Here is a 22723-nt window from a genome sequence, read left to right on the forward strand (position 1 = left end):
ACAGAACACCCATCTTCCTGGAAGACAGCATTTTAGCTGGACTCCCCTGGCTGCAAACACCACCTAGAAGCTTTAATTTACAATCTGTACTTTCAGCTTGAGCCTTCTCGAGGTGCCTAAGAAGAAACACTTGCCTATCCAGAGAGATCCCATGGGTCACATGATGGGATCAGGGGAGCTTTGGAGGTGTCAATGGCAGCTCTGTGGAGCTTTGGTGGGACTGGCACTGAGTGTCCACAGATTGAGAGGTGGAACTGGGGAGGGGAAGCGGCTTTGGACTCCAGCTGTGTTCAGCATCTGAGCCAGGAAATCTGAGTTTCATGTTTCATGCACATAGTATGAGTGAAATGTTGGCTTACTCAAAATTCATTTGCTTGCAAGGCACAGAAACACATTTAAACAAGTTTAAACCTCAGAGGGAAAGATATGATTTGGACACTAGACCTTCTTAAAAAGCCAAAAGCAGCAAGCAGTACTCTGGGAGGAGGACAAGAACAGAAGAACCACCAGGAGCTGCTCCCTCCTTTCTGGGCGTACAAGGTCCAGCCTCTCCACCTCCGTCTGGGGTTCTACTCCGTCTGCCTCTCTCCACTGACCACTCTGCCCTGCTTCTCAATGCCTCGGCTGGTGCTAGTTGCCCAGTTCACGACGCTGGGCTTGGGCAATCAGAAGAGCATCTCTGAGTACCATGCAAATTCCTGGGAGCAAATCTGTTTTTCCCAGGTTTATTTTCCTTGTCCAATCAGCCTTGGCAGAGGTGTGTGTGTTCATGCATGCAGGGAGGGCTTTGTAGATTAAGTATGGCTGTTAGAACCTGAGCGTATGAATGGCTGGAAGGGCAGGTCTCAGAGAAGTGGGTACTGGCTGAAAAGAGCCCCTACTAATATCTCCTATTATCATCCTATTTAAGACTTCTTGGAGGAGGAAGCACATAGTGAAAAGAGTTGAGAGGTGACCCAGCCCTGCCAAAGTTGGAAGACTTTTGACAACAAATTGCTCAGAGCCCCTGTTATCTTATATGTATAAGGAAGTAAAAATACCTCCTTTTGTCTTGGCAATATTGAGAGGATATATAATGTAGGTATAATGCAGTGGGGTCAAGCAGGTGGTATCTTAAAAAATTACACAACGTATTATAACGATGATGAAAATGATAGCTATGTCTTTAATGATAAGGCTCATTCTTACAGCTTGGCAAGGGTGTATAGAGATTTTCAAGAACTCCTCATGGATGTGCCAGAGAGCCAGCACCTTGGTCAGGTTTGGAGAGAACTCTGCACCTTGTCCCAGCTCATGAACACCCTCCGGATGCACCCCGAGAGGATTGCAGGTGAGGTGGGCTTCAGTGTTCTTAAGTATCACTTGCTTCTCACTTGCCTCCTCCACCAGACAAACTGAAAATACAGAAAGGAATTAGAAGATTTCGTTGGAAAAGATACCAGAGGGTGTAGGAAGGGATCTAGAGACAGGAGGAGGCTTACCTTGGGGAGAACTCCTCTTTCTACCAGGCCTGAAGGTGGGAAGTTAGGAAGGAGGGCAAGAAAGGTCTCATCCCAGGTAAGTCGCGAAATAGGAGAATGTGGAGAGAGATGTGCTCTGAAAAGTCTGAGGTCAGGTGAAGGGGGAAGAGTTCATGGAGCCTGGAAAAGATGTGGACCACATTCACAGAGTCCTAGAGAGCAAGCTACCCAGGACTGTGTAGAAGCAATGCCAAGTAGCAGTAAAGAGCCAGGAAGATCGGTGCACATGTTTGTTGTTGTTATTTCTGTTATTTAGTCGCTAAGTCATGTCTGACTCTTTGTGACCCCATAGACTGTAGCCCACCAGGCTCCTCTGTCCATGGGATTTCCCAGGCAAGAACACTGGAGTAGGTTGCCATTTCCTCCTCCAGGGGATATTCCCTACCCAGGGATCAAACCCACATTTCCTGCATCAGCAGGTGGATTCTTTACCACGGAGCCACTGGAAGCCTAGAGCATGTGTTTATCACGACCTAAATATGTATAATCCTTCTCTTTCTTCTGGTAATATTCAGCGTCCCAGGCCCTGAGGCAGAGCAGGTGCAAAGTTGGGGGAAGCAGGATTGCGGGCTGGTAGGGCTGGTAGGGAGGTGCCAGGAAAGGTCCAGGAGGCCAGGGGATTGAGGGCAGTGATTGGACTATACAGATAGGGTCTAGGCTGCATAAGGATGAAGGAGAAACCAGAAGGACTGGAATTGCCCAAGGGAAATGGAGAGGCAAAAGAATGGAGGCCTCAGAGTGTTCCACGACGCTGGTTACGGACTGAGAAAACAGCAGGATAGAAAGATTGACAGCTGTGGTCAGAATGTGAAATATGTGGATTCAGGATTTAAAAGGCATGCAGGACAGATGAGAACAAGCCCCCAGGTGTGGCCATGGTGGTTGAAGTGGAGCAGAGGTGAAGGTTAGGTGATGGGAAGGCAAAGGAAAGCAGGCTGGATTGACACAGAGGTTGTGGGGGTAGGAGAGCCCCTTGGAATCCAGAAGCATGAGGAGGGAGGGGGAAGGAGCTTCTCCTCTCCAGAGGAAGAACTAGAAACAAGCAAAACCCAAACCCAGAAAACCTCCGACATCTCTTTTCAGAGCACAAGTGGATGTTGTGTGGTTGTCATGTCCGCCATAGGCTCCTCTGTAGGTGGTTGGAGTTACTGGCTATGGAAACAGCCTGGGCACCAGGTGGACCACACCCCCTTTTCAGGGGTAAATGAACAGCTGGAAGGCAGCAGACTGGCCAGGACCGCAGGGGTCAGTGCGGTTGTGGCGGTAGAGAAAAGGCTGCCAGGGTGGGGCAGTTCATTCAGGGATGGGCTCAGAGGCTGCAAAGGAAGTGATTTGTGGCTGCTGAGAAATGTCAGCTCTTAGAATAGAGATGAGGAACTGACAGTGAGGATGACCTTGCAGGATGACAAGGGTGAGGAAGGTGATGTCCAAGAATACAGGAGGGGCTGGATAGGACAGCTTCTGCCTAGAGAGAATGGTACGAAACAGTCCCCCAGGGCTCCTCACCCATGCAAGCCAGGCAGTGTGCTGGTGCCTGGTGACAGAGAGTCATCAGACCAGTGCCCTCCCCTGAGGGATCCCTGGGCAGAAGTGGAAGGCCCATGACCACACCCTGTGGGGGCTGCTGGAAGGAAGCAGGGGGGCTTCAAAGAGCATAGGTGAGTCGGTCCAAAGAGAACCCGATCTTCCTCCCACTGGGCCACCTTCTCCCTTCTCTCCCCACTGGAGCAGTAAAGCACAGGATTCTGATCAGATGATGGTTAAGATTCCTTCATTACATTCTACTGCTTCTGAAATCAGTAATGCGTATATGTTATGTCATAAAACTAGATTACAAACACTACTTTCTTTGCTGTTCGGGAGTTTCCTAAGAGGGTTGAAAGAACCGCAGGGCCTTGCAGGGTCTGCGCACAGTTGGCATTTTAATATGAGGGAAATAAGGGGGAGAAGCACCAACAAGGCAGTAGCTTTTCTCAAAGTTAAACAAGCAGATGAGAACAAGGGCTTGTCCAACACCTGGAATGACTATCTACCCTGTTCATCCAGTGCACATTTCATTTTGTTTTCTCATTGTCAGATGGTCTGGCTGGAAGGAAGCAAAAAGGAAGTCATTTCAAACCACAATGTCTCTGTGGTCTTTCAAGCCTGTATATGAGGACCAAAATCACTGCTTACAAGCCAACACAATGCTAGTTTTGAATTGGCATACAGGTGCTCCTGTGCTAGCCTTCGGGCCGTGGGGGAACATTCCCTTCATCAGACCGGCTTTGGGGGGTCTGGGAAAACAGCGTTAGAGAAGGCCAGCTGAGATTGTCCAAAGGAATTTGGAGGCTGAGAACACAGATTCTGCAGAACCCCTATCCTTGGGGGCCATGAGAGGGGAAAGCGGACCATCCCCAACAAAAAGGACAGGGTGTCTGAAGGAATTTCTGGCCGAGCACTAAAGTCCACAGTCAGTAGTGAAGATAGTTTCAGAGTCTGTCCCGGGGCTCCCAGGACCTTGCTGGCTGTGAGCATTGAATCCTTAGCCCCAGGCAGCAGTGGAAGGTTAAGCCTCTGAAAGCGAGATGGGCGGCTGTCACTGGTGTGTGCTTTTGCCTGTCAGTTCCCCAGTCACCTGGGAAAGTATGCCAACAGTGACCTAGGGCATTTTCCTTTCCTAGCAAACCTGTAATACTACATTCTCCACAGAGGAGGATTAATGGTAAAAAAAAAAACTAGCCGTGAAGCCCCCTCCCCTCTTAGCCCCGAGCAAGCTCTGCAGTCTCTCAGTCATCTTTAAACAGTACCCTCCTCTGAGCCTCACGCACGCATTTTCCTGGTCTCCCTTCCCCCACCCCAGCCTCCTGAGCTCCATGGGCCTCAGCAGCCCCCTCCCCCAGCCTCTAATCTTCCCAGGGAAGAGAACAAGAAGAACAACATTTTAAACTACATTTATTTTCTTTTCCTCAGGGCCCCCCAGTTCACATTTCTCCCTCAGGAATCCTGCTGTCTGGTATCGGCCACTGCTTACATTTTGGGCCCCACATCTCCCTACAGGGTGGCCCCCACCCTTCCTCAGGTGTGCTGAACAAGCATGCTTCTTCATGCCCCTTCTCCCTGGGGCCACGGCAGCCCAGGCACCTGGGTGGGAATCTGGGCCAGGGCACAGTTGCTCCCAGTTCCCCTTGTTTTGTCCCTTTTCCCAAGCAAGATGTTTGTAGATGTTTGTATGTAAGGTCAGGCGAGGGAGTTAAAGAATAACGAAGAGTTCAATAGTCAGATAGGGTCCTGACTCTCAGGTCAAGACAACAGCTATTTACTGGGTGTCTCCTATTACTCCACAGACTTTCACCAAAGACCTGATTCCATGTCAGGCTCTAGTGCTGGGTGTCACATAGAGATGACTTGGAGGGCTTACATCTCTGTGCCTAGCTAGGTACGATGGAGAGTGTGATAAAAGCAGTATCTGTAGCTCTTTACTCTCAAGAGACTCTGTGTGTGTGTGTGTGTGTGTGTGTTGGGAGTTGTGTTGCTGGAGGTCAGAGGATATAGTATGATGCTGTATACAAAGAAATGATTTGGAGATGAACAACCAAGCTGGAGCCCCAGGGGAAGAAAAAAAAGGAAGCTGGGTTTAGAAGATAAGTTATTGAAAAGGAAAGAAAGCAAGAAGAAAATAGAGCAGCCCCTCTCAGAACCACTCCTCTCTCCTGGGGTAGTGCCCCCAGTCCATGGTTTCAGCTACCTGTGGTCATCCAGTCTGAAAATATAAGTGCAAAATTCCAGAAATAAATAACTCATAAGTTTTAAATTGTGCGCCTTTCCGAGTAGCATGATTAAATCTTGCACTTACCTGCCTGGGATGGAAACCATCCCTTTATCCAGGTATCTTGCCCATTAGTCACTTACTCCCTGGCTTTTCAGATTGACTATCAGAGTATTAAAGTGTTTATGTGCAAGTAAGCCTTATTTGATTTAATAATGGCCCCAAAGTGCAAGACCAATTATGCTGGCAATTTGGATATTCTCTTACTCTGCCTAGTTTATAAATTAAACCTCATCATAGGTATGTATGTATAGGGAAAAAACACAGTATTTATAGGGTTTGGTACTATCTGCATTCACTGGGGGGCCTTGGAATGTATCCACTGAAAATAAAGGGACTATTGTAGTCAGGTTCTCCTTAAGGCTTTGGGTGACCCTGGGTTCCCTGGTGGTACAACTGTTAAGGCCCTCCATGGTGGTGAGGGAGGCATCTGTGTGATAGAACTTCGGGGTTGGTTCCCTGGCCCCAGCTGCATGGGCAGGCCTGTGGCTGGCCCATCCCCTTTCAAGAGGAAATTAGCAGAACATCAATCTGGAGGCGGCATATACAAAGAAAGTCACAACCTGAACATGAAGGGTAGCTGTCAAGCACTCAGGGAACTAGACCTCTTGGCTGCCTGGGGAAGGAAGGATTTGGGGAGAGAGTAGATGGGGCACTGTAGTATTAGAACCTGGAAGGAGCAGGGGCATTTGATGATTAAAGTTAAAGAAGAGCTAAGAGATAAGCAGTCAGCCAGGCGCCTGGCAAAGATAGGATGTAGAGATAAGCATTTTCATGCAACCCAAATACTTGAGTCGGACACAACTGAGCAACTGGAACTGAACTGAACTGAATGTTGAAATGATTTCATAAATATCTGGACCCTCTGCCATCTTCTCTGGCTGGTGCCTCCAGAACTGGAGCAGTGGCCAGCTTGAGACTGAAGGTTGACCCTGGAAGCAGGCAGAGAAGGTGGGTGTGAATTCCCTGGAAGGGGTAAGAATAATATTAATGCAATCAGGACAAGCATTTTTTTTTTTTTTTAGTTGGGAGCTAAGCACTTTACATTCTTTATCCCAAGTCACCCCCACAACAATCCTAAGAGGCATATGTGGAAAATGTAGACCCAGAGAGATTCAATCACTTGCCCCAAGGTCACTGTAATGGTTAGGAGTCCTTTATGCCTCCTTATAAAGAAATTTCTGCTTCCAGTGGATTTGAGTGGAGTGGAAAGAATGTGATTGGGCTGATCAGGGCATGAAACTGCAAGCCCAGACAATAGACCCTCCCCTTCCCCCACTTGAAGATTTTCTTGCCCCAGATAGCCCCATCACTCTTAGTCCAAGTCCATACCCTGAGCTTAGAGCCATAGCTGATGTGAGAGAAACACCAGGAAGGGTCATCTTGACAATGGCACTGTGGACAGAGCACGTGTCTCCTCCAGTTCCACGTATCTAGGGTTTGAAATCAGTCCTAAATATTTACTGAAAGGACTGATGCTGAAGCTGAAACTCTAATACTTTGGCCACCTGATGCAAGGAGCTGACTCATTTGAAAAGATCCTGATGCTGGGAAAGATTGAAAGTGGGAGGAGAAGGGGACAACAGATGATGAGATGGTTGGATGCCATCACCAACTCAATGGGCATGAGTTTGAGTAAACTCAGGGAGTTGGTGATGGACAGGGAGGCCTGGCGTGCTGCAGTCCATGGGGTTGCAAAGATTCAGACACGACTGAGCAACTGAACTGAACTGAAGGGACTATTGTAGTCAGGTTTCTCAGCCTTAGCACTATTTACCTTTTGAACTGGATAGTTCTTTGTTTGGTCAGAGAAGCAGGGTTCTTCTGTGCATTGTGGGATGTTTAGTGGCATCCACTAGTACTTACCCACCAGTATTTTCCAAGTTGTAACAACCAAAAATGTCTCTAGACATTACCATATATTCCCAAGAGAACAAAACTACTCCTCACCCCACCCCATTGCCCAACACCAACTCTGCAAAGGATCTGATGACCTCACCGCTACCTCTACCCCAACCTAGGTTTTTCCAGCTTGTGTGCCTTCTCACAAATTTTGCCTCTCTGCTCCAGCAGTAAATGCTGTGACTGTGGTGGTGACAAGCCTGACCCTTAGGTGCTCCCATGGAACCCCAAAAGAGAGCTTTCCTTTGAGAGTCAAGTTAGAAATCACTTCTAGATATTTTCCCTTATTTGACCCATTTTTCCTTCAACACTCTGTTCTTTTTCGTATGCAGGAAGAGGAATACGAATTCGGGATGTCCTAAAAGATGAGGAAACATTGACACTGTTTCTCGTGAAGAATATTGGTCTGTCTGACTCAGTCGTCTACCTTCTGGTCAACTCCCAAGTCCGTCCAGAGCAGGTAGGTGGATGTCATTGATCCAGTGGTCCCTGGAGGGGAGGGGCAGGCACTGAGCCTGAGAAAGGCAAGGGAGACCTTGAGTTTCTTTTTTCTTTCTTGCTTTCACATTCAGAAGCATTCAGATTCATGCCACATGCTCAGGAGAACACCTCGGGTTCACTGAGATGATGCAGTCCCCATGATGGGATTCTGAAGTGGCACAGAAGCTGGCAGCACTTGAAACACCTCAGAGCTTTAAGACTGGAAGGAACCTAAGAGATCACATGGTTCAAGCTCCTTTTATTGTTGAGGAAACTGAGGTTTATTCACGTAGTCATCAAATACATAGAGACGTTTTAGGTACCAGAATGCAGTGGGAACAATGCGAGGAAACTCCTGACTCCGGGAGCTCACATTCCAGTGGGGGCGACAAGCGATGACCACGTAAGCCAAGGGCACCTACGTGCATTCCCAGGTCATGAGGAAGGTCCGGCAGGGTCTGAGTGAGGAAGGGATGGGGGGCAGTTTTCAATGTAATCGTCAGGGAAGGCCTTCCTGAGGAGGTGCTAATGAAGAGTAGACCTGGTGCAAATGCCCGCGAGAGGAGAGTGCCAGCTGAGAAACAGGCAGAGCCAGGATCAGGTGTGCTGAGGTGACCTTCAAGGTCATGGAACCTGAGAACAGCTGCACAGAGAGCAGACCTCTGCTTTCCTGGGCCGTGTCTCCTCAGTGCCAGGCAAACTGCTTGTAACCCCGCTAAACCTGTGTCATCTGTTTTCATAATCTCCTGTATTTGTTCAGAGCATTTTTACCACTAAAGTAAGACTTCCGCATCTCTGAGCACCTGAGCTCCTCACACTAATCTCAAGATGTATCAAACAGATGAGAAACTTGGCATGCCTGGGGGCCGAGAGACTGGTGCCCAGCTGTAGAGCAGGAATTGCTGGAGTGGAATCGAGGTCTTCTCATTCCTAGTCCTGGGCCCTTTCGCTGGTTCTCAAGGTCCCCAGACCAGGAGCATCAGCAAGCACTGGGAGTAAATTCACAGGCCTCAGCCCAGACTGACTAGCACTCTCTACTTTAACAAACCCTCTGGGTGGTTCTGACAGCTCAGGGGTGACAACCATGGCTCTAGTTTAGGGGCTCATGGGCTCCTGGCCCAGCATCCTGGGTGTGTGGGTTCCTAGTGTGATAAACACAGTGAGAGTACATGATAAGCAGGAGCCTTAGCACAGACATCCTGCCTGCCTCTCCTGGCCAGGACGGCACCTCCTCTGGACTCCAGAGGAGTTGCTGTTGTTGTTTAATCACTAAGTCATGTCTGACTCATCCCAACCCCATGACCATAGCCCGCCAGCCTCCTCCATCCATGGGATTTCCCAGTTAAGAATACTGGAGTGCGTTGCCATTTCCTTCTCCAGGGATCAAACCCACATCTCCTGCATTGGTGGACAGATTCTTTACCTCTGAGCCACTAGGGACTCCAGGGAAGACAGAGATGTAAACAGAGAAATTTCAGGGCCTGTGTCAGTCTTGAGGCAAAGGTCTGCACAGGGTGCCATCTGAGCCCAGAGAGAGGAGGGGACTCACCCACCTGCCTGGTTGAGGTTGGCTCTATTGGATGGGCTTTTCAAGCTGGTTCCCAGTACAACAGTGAAGAAACCCATACCTGCCTTTCTGTCTTCTCAGTCTCTGGGGTTTTCACAGAAACTAGACAAGGGGAAATAACGTTCAGCCCTGACACAGCACATCCGGGCACTTGGAGCAAGGGCAGTGCCCAGGCGTGGCCCCAGTGGCCCAGCCCTGCTTGGCTCCCCCTCACACTCCAACCCAATGGCAGGCAACATGGATTGCCCACTTTCCCCTTTGCTCTCTCTTCAGCTCATAAAACTCAAGTCCTGGAAATGCCTTCGATGACTTCCAGTTGGTAAAACAAGGGAGATGGAGATAAGGGCAGGAATTTAGGGGAAATTTCTTTCCAGTTCCTCACCTCTGTGACATTTAGGTCTCTAGCTGCTGTGTTGCTAGCATCAGGGCAACAGCCTTTCATGTGGGGAGGAGACAGGGCCATTGGGGTGTGCCTGTGTTTAGTGTTGCAGGCTCTGATTAGCTGAGGCTTCCCTGAGCTTAGGAAGGAGCTCAGCTCCTGCACTCCAGAGGCCAGTCATGTGGACCCAGCTCCCTCCATGCCTCCTACCCACCCTGCTTCTCAGCCCCATTGACCTGTGAGCCTTCCTCCTGACCTCTTACTCCATCTCCAACCAGCTCTGTAACTCCTGGACAGAACTGTCCCCTGGAACTTTCCTCCATGCTGGCAAAGTTCTCTCTGTGCTATCTGTAGGGTAATCATAGCCATGTGTGGCTGGTGAGCATTTGAGACGGGTCTAGTACAAGTGAGGAAGTAAATTTTAAATGCCATTTAATTTTAATTACCTTAACTGACCACATAGGGTGTGCCGCTCTCTAACTGATCATCATTATACATGGGATTTTGTTCTTGACTGTCAAGACTGGATATCCCTCTGCCTAGTATCTGAGCACAGCTCCAAAGGGAATAGCATCACCCCCCCTCCCCCATCTAGGGAATTATTAGACAACTGAAGTAGCACAGTTCTCTGGCTTATCCCTCACCACACCCCTTACCCACAGCCCAGGAAACTCCTGAACTTTCTTCAAGGCCCAGCTCAAATGTTACTTCCTCAATCAAATGGTTCATAAACCCTCCCTTCTTTGTCCCACCCCTCCCCCTGCCCTACTTGACAAGAGAATTAAGAGCAAAAGTTGTTCAACATGGCTAAGCGAAAGCTCTGGGTTCAAATCTCAGCAAGGTCACACAGTTAACTGCAAGTTAATTAATCATTCTGTTTCCTCATGTGTAAAATGGAGACAATAAAATTTCCTGCCATATACAGTGGTTGTGGGAGGTTAAAAGACTTAGTATCTATAAAGCACTTAATGCCTGGCACATAGTAAACACTTAGTAAATACCAGCTACTTTTACTAGCGATTCTTAATACTCCCTCTTCTGTGCTCCGGTTTCACTACGTTCAGTCTAGCACTTGCTGCTGCTGCTGCTGAGTCGCTTCAGTCGTGTCCGACTCTGTGCCACCCCATAGATGGCAGCCCACTGGGCTGCACCGTCCCTGGGATTCTCCAGGCAAGAATACTGGAGTGGGTTACCATTTCCTTCTCCAGTGCATGAAAGGGAAAAGTGAAAGTGAAGTCGCTCAGTCGTGTCCGACTCTTAGCGACCCCATGGACTGTAGCCTACCAGGCTCCTCCGTCCATGGGATTTTCCAGGCAAGAGTATTGGAGTGGGGTGCCATTGCCTTCTCCGAGTCTAGCACTTACTGTTACTTAAATACCTACATTTCCAGCTAGCCCATGAGCTTTTTGGAGGGCAGAAAATTTATCTCGTTCTCTCTGCTTCCTTGGTAACTCTCCTAGTCCCTGCAGAATGGGAACACAGTGAATGAGCATTGAATGAATGAGTGACACTCTATGGTGTCCTAGCTTTCCTCCAGCCTGTTGTATAACCCTATCAAGTCACCTAACCCCTTCAGCCTCACTTCTCTCCTCTGAGATACTAGAGGTTTGGACAAAATGAGTTCATTAATTCCCTCCCCTGTGTAGAACCCATGGGACTGTGGAGGCCAAGGAAGTCCATGAGCCTGTTCTGTTCATGGTATTTAAAGCTTTTGTCCACTGGGAGTCCAGGACTCCAGGAGGCCAGTTACTGTCCTGGGTGGATAAGGGTCCCTGGCCAGGGTTGAGGCCTCCTTTGCCTCTGGAGGCCATCAGGGAACTTGTGCTTCGAGAGTCACTGCCCACAGGAGGTTTCTGATGTGGGTGCTCCAGGGGTTAACGTCACTGGATAAAATACAGGGTGCCTAAATTTGAATTTTAAATAAACAAATAATTTTTTTCAGCATAAGAATGTTCTATTTGGACTCCATTTGGGACATACTTGTACCAAAAATTGTTCACTGTTTATCTGAAATTCAAATTTAACTGGACATCCAGTATTTTTATTTGTAAATCTGGTGAGACAGGAAGGGGGAGAGGTGGTCATTCACCATCACTCCAAATGCATTCTAGCTACTCGCCCACCTCAGCTTCATGCAGTAGGTCCTGATGGTACCTTAGCATCATGTGCTAAGAAGGAATGGCTCATGTTGTAAAGTCTCTCTGTTAAAATGAGGCTTGGGAGTGTTTTCATTTTCTGTGGCTGCTGTAACAAATTACCACAAACTTGGTGGCTTAAAACAATACACATTTATTATTTTATGGTTCCAGAGATCAGATTCTGAAAGTCAAGGTGCCAGCAGGGCTGTGCTCCTTTCTGGGCGGTCTAGAGGAAAGTTCATTTTCTTGCCTTTTCTAGCTTCTAGAGACTGTCAACATTCCTCAGCTGGTGGCCTCCCTTCATCTTCACGGCTAGTAGTGGCCTGTCCGGTCTTCCCCACATCAGATTATCCTGACATTGTTTATTCTGCCATTCTCTTCCATATTTAAAGGACTCTTGTGATTACATTGGGCTCACCCAGATAATCCAAAATCATCTCCTTATTTTAAAGTCAGATGATTAGCAACCTTAATTTCATCTGCAATCTCTAATTCCCCTCTCCGTGCCACATAACATATTCACAGGGTCTGTGGGTTAGGACATGGACATCATTGGGGGGCCAGTATTCTCCTGCACAGGGAGGTTTCCAGTGTTGCTTTTCCTTTCTGCAGTTTGCTCACGGAGTCCCAGACCTGATGCTGAAGGACATCGCCTGCAGCGAGGCCCTCCTGGAGCGTTTCCTGATCTTTCCCCAGCGCCGTGCAGCCCAGACAGTGCGTGGCAGCTTGTGCTCCCTCTCTCAGGGCACCCTACAGTGGATGGAAGACACCCTGTACGCCAACGTCGACTTCTTCAAGCTCTTCCACATGGTAAGGGAGGTGTTCAGCTGCTCAACCCTTGGGAGGTAATTTCTGGAGGCAGTAGGGCCTGATGACAGGCCACTGGGGACTCATGAATGAACAGTCAGGGAAGGCATAAACTTGGTGTTCAAGACAATTCTTGTTCAAGACAAGACAAGCTCCAAAGGCCTCCAAACCAGCGGATAGTATTTCCAGAACATGGCCCAGACATCCAGCAGTCACCACTAGGTTCACCATTAGATTTGTGTTGTGGCAGGTCTAGGTCCACCCCAAATGTGGGACCAGCCCTCTTCACCACCACTGGCAGTATGGAAGGGAGGAGGCCTGAGCTAGGTCATCATGGACATGATGGTTAACCTTTCTTGCCCCCATCACTCATCTGTAAGACAAATATAATACTTTGAAGAATAGTAGAAAAGATACATTAAAAATATATGCAAAACATTTAATAAATGTCAGTGAATGAGAGCTTTACACTCCCTTCTCTGGGTTTGCTTTTGACCTCAGAGCTTACTGTTTATGGGTAGAAAAGAACAGAGAAAATGTCATAGAAAATTTGCAAAAATTTCGCATGCCTCATCTAGCACAACACTATTCTCAGAACGACATCCTACATAGTCTTGGGATTTGATTGTATCTCTTCTTTTGCTAGAAGGGGCCTCCCTGGTGGCTCAGATGGTGAAGAATCTGCCTGCAATGTAGAAGACCCAGGTTCAATACCTGGGTCAGGAAGATCCCCTGGAGAAGGAAATGGCAACTGACTCCAATATTCTTGCATAGAGAATTCCATGGACAGAGGAGCCTGGTGCACTACAGTCCATGGTGCACTACAGTCCATGGGGTCTCAAAGAGTCAGACACGACTAAGTGACTAATACACACACACACACACACACACACACACACACACAATGAGAGGGATAGGAGGCCTCAACCATTTGTTCTTGCACTTCAAAGTACCTGAAAATCATCAGGGAAGCTGGTAAAAGCTGCAAGCTCTAAATTCCCACCCCGAGAGGTTGATTCAGGAGACCTGGGCTGGGTCGGAATCTGCTGTTAACATAGGTGATTCTGATAGAGGTCTTTGTAGGCCACGCTTCAAGGAACACTCAAAATTAGAATTGGAATTTTCTAGCATTGAATTGTGTTTTCTCTTTTGCCTACATTTTAATATCTGGAACTATATTTCAGGGAGTGCCAGTCACTGAGAACTTGGTGGAGGAATTTGTGTTTTGTCTTTAAAAAAAATATATCGCTTCTTAGTATATTTTTAAAAGAGTTATTTATTTATTTATTTTTGGCTGCACTGGGTCTTTGTTGCTACTCATGAACTTTCTCTAGTCGTGGCGAGCGGGGGCTACTCTCTAGTTGTGGTCTGTGGGCTTCTCGTTGCAGTAGCTTCTCTTGTTTCAGAACACAGGCTCTAGGGTATGTGGGCTTCAGTAGTTGTGGCATGCAGACTTAGTTGTCCCATAGCATGTGAGATCTTCCCAGACCAGGGATCAAACCTGTGTTCCCTGCATTGGCAGGCGGATTCTTAACCACTGGACCACAAGCGAAGCACTGTGGATTTTTGCTTTGCTTTTTTTTTTTTAATTTGCTCTCTCAAGTAGAAAATTTGCCCTAGGCTTGTCTTTAAAAGCAAAGTGAAGGCCTTTAAAAACAAAGTAAAATAAGACCCCACAGTTTCTGGCAAGGTTCACACTTCATCCCTTTCAGTGTGACTTTTCCTTGAAATGTCACTCCATAATTTTCCCAGTTGATTGGGGATCCAGAGTGGATAAGAGGGGTCATATCTATGGATGCCACCAGTACTGAGAGTCAAGGGCCCCAGAGAAGGTCTCTGCCAGGAGAATAAAAAGTCATGCATTTCTAACTTCTCTGTCCAAAGTGCCTCAAGGAACCCAGTTTTAGACACTTCTCAGTTTGTTTTCAGACTCAGACAGGAGAGTGAGTAGGTGATGAAGGTCCTGATTCTGAACAGCTGAACCCCAGCACCATGGGAGACCAGCACCTGCATTTGTAGAGCTGTGGGAGGTTCCCTGAGTGCCTGGGATATGTAGTCCTCTGGGCTCTAGAAAAGGGGTAGGGGCAGGTGTCTCTTTTTGAAGCACCTTTATAGCAAATGTACCTTTGGGGCATGAGGACAGACAGCCTGGATACAGCAGGACAAAGGGTGACCTGGGCACAATGGTTCATTAGGATCTGGACCCGTAACTTAGGCTACTAACTTAAGATGTTTATTTATCATATAAGAAAGACCAGCATGCTTTTTCTTCTGTCCTTATGTGCTGCTCTGGCAAGTGTCAGCATTCAGAAACCAGAGACTTTTGGTCAGTCACCCTCACCTACCTGAGATGGACCCTGGGTGCTTGCCCACCACCCAGGTAAACATGTCCATGCACTCAAACCTGAATTGGACCAGGCACTGAGGCTAAGGGCCCAGCCACAGTCTTCACACCCTTACTGAATTCCCAGTTACCCTGAGACAGACAAACATGCTGTGTCACAGCATTGAGGCCTAGGACATTTGGCCTCTAGAACAGTGGTTTCCAGCTTGGTTGCATACTGAGTTACCTGCGGAGCTTTTAAAAATTACAAATACCACCTCTTCTCACATCTGATTGATCTTGATTCAATTGCTTTTAGCATTTTTAAAAAATAATTTATTTTATTTTTGGTGTGCTGGGTCTTCATTGCTGTGTGGGCTTTCCTCTGGTTGTGGAGAGCGGTACTACTTTAGTTGCGGTGCACAGGCTTCTTATTGTGATGGCTTCTTTTGTTTTGGAGCACGGGCTCTAGGGAGCTCAGGCTTTGGTGGTGGCAGCATTTGGGTTCAGTAGTAGAGGCGCCCAGGCTCTAGAGCACAGGTTCAATAGATGTGCACACAGGTTTAGCTGTTCTGCAGCATGTGGGATGGTTCTGGATCAGGGTTTGAACACGTGTCTTCTGCACCTGGCCAGCAGATTCTTTACCACTGAGCCCCCAGGGAAGCTCTCTTTTAGCATTTTTAAAAGCTTCCCAGACATTCTCATTCCAGCCAGGGTTGAGAGTCATGGACCTACAACATAAGAGTTTGATTTACAGACTTAATTTCTGTAGACCAAGCATGTGATTGAGTGCTAGTCGCTCAGCTGTGTCTGACTTTGCAACCCATGGACTGTAGCCCACTAGGCTACTCTGTTCATGGGATCTTCCAGGCAAGCATACTGGAGTGGGTAGCCATTTCCTTCTCCAGGGGATCTTCCCAACCCAGGGATGGAACCCAGGTCTCCTGCATTGCAGGCGGATTCTTTACCGACTGAGCTATGAGGGAAGCTCAAGCATAATAATAATAGTACCCAAATGCCCCGAAGGCCTCAAAGCACTTTCACTTTTCACTCCTAAGACCAGGGTGCTGTGCAGAAGCATCCTCCCTGCTGTTCTCTTAACAAAGACAGTGAGTGAACCAGAGATTGCCAAGAGGAGAAAGCCCTGGCAGGAGATGGGCTAACCCTGCAGATAGGGTTGCCCTACCTCCCATCTTCCTGCTCCTGCTTGTCTCTGTGGGGGAAGACCTGACCAAGACGGGACACACGGGCCCAAGCAAAGAGGACAAACACCCTATGTGGTAACCTTGAAATGTGCCTTTCCAGCTGATAAATGGACTGAGTAACTAAACATCTTTTCAAAACTACAAAGGAGGAAACCTACGTGGCTCAGATGGTAAAGAATCTGTCTGTATTGCAGGCAGACGCAGGTTCAATCCCTGGGTCAAGAAGATCTCCTGGAGAAGGGAATGGCAACCCACTCCAGTATGCTTGCCTGGAGAACCCCATGGACAGAGGAGCCTGACAGGCTACAATCCATAGGGTTGCACAGTTAGACACGACTGAGCGATTAACATGAACATGAAGAAGGAAACCTACAAGGAATTATTTGCAGTAAGATGGGACTTTTGCTCCTGTACCCACCCTACCAGTGTTTTTAGAAAAACAGTGATGAGACAGGCACAGAAAAGCTCAGGGCAGACCCTCCAACCCTCTCAGAGAGTCACAGGCCAGGCACGGCTGCTCTGAGGCAGGGGCAGAGGCCTCCCTGGGACAAGGCTGTTGTTGCAGCTGGTTGGCAAGCAGCCAAGCTTAGGTCCTGTGCGGGGAATGCTGTGTCTTCCGTTCTCCTGGGCTGTTTTTCATGCACATGTATATCAGTGTATAAATAAGCTTTCAGAAAGTGCCAAATTGGTGCTCACTAACAAAGAGAGAGGGGCCAACTCACTAAACCACTGCATGACACCTACCCCTGTTGTGTCAGGACCTGGGCGTGTGGGTGGAAGTGTAACCTCCAAACTGGCCATAGAGCCAAGAGAAATAGGAGAGGGGGCTGGGGACTCAGTACCAACTGGGGCCAGCTGTGTTTTTCCTCAGCCGCTTGGAGATCAGAAGTGAGTGTTGTCATCCTCAAATAATCCAAGTGCAGTACCTACGCCTTCCTCCACCCCACCCATCCCCAGATGTACGCTCGCGTATACACACACACACACTCTTCTCTCTCTCTCTCTCTCTCTGGATGCCCAGTAACCTAGGCAGACTGGGGAAAAAAAAACAGCAGGCAGCTGGCTGGATTTACTCCAAGAAGAATTAGCCCCTCTTGCTTTCACCTGGGTTGCGATAGTTTGAAAGAGCTTGCCTTCACTTGTGTCCTTTTCAGACCTAACGCCCCCAGCTTGCAACCCAGCAGCTCAGACCTGGGCCGAGGTACTGAGACTGCCAAAGCTACCTGAAACATCTTGCACCTCATAAAAAACGGTGTGTCAGTTTCGGGTGAGGGGTTGGGCTGTTTCCCATCTGATCTGTCCCAAGGCGTGTGTGTCCCTCCCCCTCCACCTCCTCCCTCTTCGATCCTTCCTGTTTTCTCCCTGACTCCTGGTGCACAGCTTTGAAATCTTGCTGAGAAGCAAATCTGTCCCTTCAGCTCCGCATGTTTATTTGTGGAAGTTCGGCAGGGGAACCGAGGGGTGCCAAGACCTGCCACGCTGCTGGGAAATCTGCGTTTCCCTCCCTTCCCCCGTCTCAATGGACATTGATAGAGGAAATTGGCCTCCCCAGCATTTTGGCCCATGGTTTTCCCCTTTGCAGTCTCTTCCAGTGTGACATGATTCAGCTTTTTCCTTTCCTTCAAATACTACTCGGTCACATTTTTACTTTTCTGACTTCATTTTCCCTGTGTCTTTGTGACTATGAGGTGGCTGAACATTGAGTTCCACAGGAGAAAGGCCAATCTTGGGGGTGCTTGCTACATGCTCTTTTCAATGTCCTGCTTTGTTCTTGGCTCTGCTCCCTAAATTCCTGAATCACTGGGAATAAGTGTGGGTGGACTGCCCTTGCTCAGTGTGAGCTGGCCATGGTTTCTGCTCTCTTGGATCATTCGTTGCAGTTTGTTAAATTTCAACTATGTGTTTCAGTTTTCGGGTGACGTTGCCGCCTCAAAATTCTCTGGAAAAGCCCCATGTCTCCAGGATTTTGCGATGGTTTCTCCCATTAGTGACTTCACTTCATGATCTCTCTCCTCCCATCTTTGAATCTTTGGGCTGTCAACATTCTCCTGTTTTTGCGGGGTGTTTGGGGAGAAGGAAGAGAAAGGAGTGGTGCTCGGTGTCAGCAATGTGGAGGGAAGTGCAGCAGGCTGAGAGGAAAGAAAATCATGTTAGAAAATAGATTTTTTAGTTTTTTGAAAATTATTTAGCCACAGCAAATACAGCTGATTTACAGTGTTAGCATTTGTTCTTTCTACAGCTACAAAATTATGTGTCTATTATAATTCAGAATTTTGGCAAACTGATTTTGATAAAAAGGAAATGAAATGTAAGAGAGAGGAACATTAATGTATGTTAAGTGTGTATTAGGCTTATGGGTTTGATTGGCATTGGCCTGCAATAGTTTCTTTTAGGCTCCAGGCACCAGTAGGCCAGGGCTTATTTCCTTATCAAATGAGTTGTAGTTTTATGAATTTAACAAGGGAAAAAAGACTGAGAGGTCAAAACTAAAGTCACTTGGGACACAAACAGTCCCCTGCAAAGACTGCTTTTAGGATAAAGCATCCTGGGGTTCTGGCCTTTACTCAGTAGCTGTACATAGAGCACCAACATGTTAGGCATCCGGTTTTCTCCAAGGTAAACTGCTTTAAAGAAGGATTTCGGCCTCTGAGTTTTCTTATCTCTCCAGAACAGTAGTTCTTAATCTTTTTATAGATTAGGAGTGCCTTTGAGAACGTGACAACAGCTCTAAGCCTTTTCCCTACAGAAATGTAAGTTCACACAGACACACAGCAGGTGGGGGGTGCTTGAAGCCTCTGAAGTCAGACCCCAAGTTAAGAGATTTTGCATTAAAATTTCTTTCCTACTTACCATTAATGTATATCCTTTCCAAAAGATTTGAAATACAGCCACAAATTCTTCCTTAATTCTCCTTATGAAGTAATCAGCTTCTCCCCTGAGCACAGGACCCCAGAGAGAGAGAGAGGACCAGAAGGCCAGCAGCCTCCTGGGGCCCACAGATCTCCTGGTGGTCAGGGACCTGGTCCTGGCTCTGCACTGGCCCCTTCCTTGCTGTCATTTGAAAGGAACTCGGCCTCCCCATGTGTAAAATTGAGACAGCAAAACCTATTCCATCAGCAGCATAGGATTCAGTGGTGAAATTCACATTAGAGGTAGAAAAGCACTTTGAAACAAAAAGCATTTTTGCTCTTACAAAAATGTAGCTACTTTGTGGGGGCCTGCCTCGTTGCTCCACTCCCAGAAGTGTCCTCCTCAAACACTTGGGTGGGACATTCTTCCTCCCCAGACCCCCAGGCCCTCAGACTAGGAAGAGGACTATTTCAAGGGGTGGTCTTTTGGCTGTCCCTAGATTCCAAACTCAGTTTTGCTTTCATCAACCACAAATACTGAAAACAAAACTGAAGTCACCGCGGAAAGAAAAAGGTCCAGTTTCTGTTGAGCCAGAGAGAGTCCCATTACTTGTCTGCTCAAGAGCCCACCCTCTCATTCAGACTCTCTGCCCCCCCTCCCCAGTTCTGGGAGACAGCTTGTCTCTGTGACCTCTCCCGGTAGAGACAGTTTGGCATTTCCCCACTGCTCTGAGTGATTTAGTCTGAATTCTCTACTCATGACGCATTTCCTGGTACTCAGGGTGTCCCCTCCTGGTTGGCCCCTCACCACTGAAGCTGGTTTCCTCTCTTTTCATCTGATGCTTCACAACTGTCAGGTTGCAACAAACATGCTTCAAATCTACATTCCTCCAGTTGCCTAGCAACAACTTCCCTCCCAGATAAATCTGGATTTCCTGTAGCGGACCACAATTAAACACAGTGGGCCCCTCACTGTCTACCGCTTCGTCTGCTTTTCAACCTCTGTCTGGGTGCTTTAAAGACAGCAGCTCATCCCTTACTCCAGAGCCCTCCACCAGTTCCCAGAGGCCACGTTATCCTTGTAAAGACACTTTTAACACAAGGCTACCTATTCACCCTTGTGTTAGATCCTCAACTTAGAAATCAATACTGTTTTCCAGATGGCCCTGTTTGAATCAGAGAAAGTAAAACAAAAATTTCAACTCATAAAACATGCCTTTTTTGTGCTGACAGCATGGCATCTGTTTGATTAACCCGTTGGATGCAAAGTGTCAGCAAGAATTGCTCAAATGAGACTTTTTTAGTAGGGAATATGCTTTATTCTGCCTTAAGAAAAAATATTGCACAGTCCCAAAGGACAGGCATGTACCTCGTCCCTTGAGAACCCAGAGACCTCATGTAGCCAGAATTTTCTTGGCTACTGGGTAGGACCTTGTATCCATTTTTCAAGTTCTGGACCAAGGCCCAGGAACCCCTCAGACCTCCCATAGCTGATGGAAGATGATAGAGACCTACTTTTCTATAGCCCTATTTGTATATCCAATCTTCCTTATGAGATCTAATCAGGTCTTGAACTTGGGTTGAATTCATCTTGAGTGCTGAGGACGGTCATGACATAGAAGGGTTACTTGTTTTGGGGAAATTAAGAGAACTTATTTGGCATAGGAAACAGTGGTGTGCGTGTGTGTGTGAGAGAGAGAGAGGATGATACTTGCCATTTTGGTCTGTGACCTTTTTTTCCAGAAATGTTTTCACATTTCCGTTCAAATAAATTTACAGTCCCTTCCGGTTCTTTTGGCAGGAACAATCCATGCAAATTTGAATAGATACTGGGGGAGGGAGCCTGGGAAAGTTATTTTATAATTTATGGCAACATCAATCAGACAGTTGGTGACCAGATACATATGAAGTGTTCCCTGGGGAGACGGGATGGGGGAGCACTATTCTGAGATGTAGGTGGTATCTAAAACAGAGGTTCAAGTACAAGATCCTCATTATTTACCATCTCCACTGGAAAGAGCTAGGAAAGGCATTGCAGCTGTGGTACCAGGGACACAACTGGAACTCAGTAAATATTTATATTAACATAATGAATATTATTAAATTATTTTTTAATGGGATATAGTTGCTTTATAATATTGTTAGTTTCTGCTGTGCAACAACATGAATCAGCTATATTCACACATATATCCCTTCCCTCTTGAGCCTCCCTCCCACCCTATACCCATGTAGGTCATCACAGAGCAGTGAGCTGAGTTCCCTGTGCTATATGGCAGGTTCCCACTAGCAATCTATTTTACACATGGCAGTGTATATATGTCAGTCCCAGTCTCTCAATTCATCTACACTGCACCATCCCCCCATGTCCACACATCTATTCATCTATTCTGTGTCTCTATTCCTGCCCAGAAAATAGTGTACCATTTTCTTAGATTCCACATATATATATGCACTAATATAGAATATTTGTTTTTCTCTTTCTGATTTACTTCACTCTGTATAACAGACAAGACTGAAAAGGAAAACGTTAACCAAACACAAAAACTTACCTCCAGCAGTTGTTCCTCCTGCTCCCACTTCCCCAAATTTCTGTTCTTATTCTTAGTGGCTGGCCCTCTAGTCTCTCTTGCCATCTCTTCTTACATTCCTCCTCTACCTGGAATTCCTGGCCCTCCTGTTCTGTCCATAAACACTGCCCTCATTCTCATCATCACCTTGTCTTCTTTCAAAGAGTAACCAAGTGTTACCTTCCCCCATCCCTAGGCAGAACCGACTACACCCTTTCTGTAAGTCACTGTTGTATCTTATAAAAACATCTCTCATGGAACCTAAAATCACAGTAGACGCTGTCTCTTATCCACTAGATTGTGTTTATTTTCTCATTAAGTAATACAGTACACATTTATTACACACTTACTATATACCATACCCTGAAGATTAAAAAAAAAAAGTGTATTCCTATGCTTAATGAATTTACAGTATAGTAGAAAGACAGAGGGGCTTCCCAGGTGGCTCAGTGATAAAGAATCCACCTGCCAATGTAGGAGACGCAGGTTCAACCTCTGGGTCAGGAAGATCCCCTGGATCTCCAACCCGCTCCAGTATTCTTGCCTGAGAAATCCCATGGACACAGGAGCCTGATGGGCTACAGTCCACAGGATTACAAAAGAGTCAGACACGACTTAGCAACTAAAACAACAACAGAAAGAGAGATGACTTAAAAAAAATAGCAAACCAATGTAAAAGTGATAAATGGACAGAGGATTTAGGGGCAACTAGAGGGGGTACATTAACTCATGGGGAAGGAGGGCAAGAAGAGCATGATGGTGGAGGAGAAGAAAGCTTTCTGGAGAAGGTGGGGTGGTTTTACATGAGCTGACTCTGGCCAGTAAGGTGAGGATGGAGTGAGATGGAGTGGGTAGGCTGTTTTATTAGGCCCTAAAATGATAACCTAGCAACTAAGGGCAACAGGGTTTGCAGAGGCCTACAAAAATGTTTGAGATCTAAAAATAAAAAATTAATCATACTCTGGTTTCTCTTCAGATCACATAAATCTTTCACCTTTTACTAGAAATAAAAATTATGGCTTCAAAATACAAAGAAAAAGCTTTAGAATTAAAGTTAATAAACATTAAATTGAACCTTAAGAAAGGTAATATTATTCAATTTTATGGTTAAGTTTAATATTCATGAAATTCTAAATTTAAAAATCTGGTTTATAGTTCAGAGTCTTCTTCTTTACAAA

General features: G+C 47.0%; 1 protein-coding gene across 17 annotated transcripts in view; it reads left to right on the forward strand.

The window, feature by feature from the left end:
• Positions 1-22723, forward strand: part of ABCA4 (ATP binding cassette subfamily A member 4) — a 174195-nt gene that overhangs the window by 45314 nt on the left and 106158 nt on the right. For all 17 annotated transcript variants that reach the window (XM_081486239.1, XM_081486253.1, XM_081486252.1 and 14 more), the window contains 3 exons: positions 1191-1330; positions 7563-7690; positions 12407-12604. In XM_081486239.1, coding sequence (XP_081342365.1) covers positions 1191-1330; positions 7563-7690; positions 12407-12604 — 466 coding nt within the window. The remainder of the gene's footprint in view (positions 1-1190; positions 1331-7562; positions 7691-12406; positions 12605-22723) is intronic.

Source organism: Giraffa tippelskirchi, chromosome 5, assembly GCF_054371585.1.
Source record: "Giraffa tippelskirchi isolate mGirTip1 chromosome 5, T2T-mGirTip1v1.2.pri, whole genome shotgun sequence".
Taxonomy (NCBI): Eukaryota; Metazoa; Chordata; class Mammalia; order Artiodactyla; family Giraffidae; genus Giraffa; species Giraffa tippelskirchi.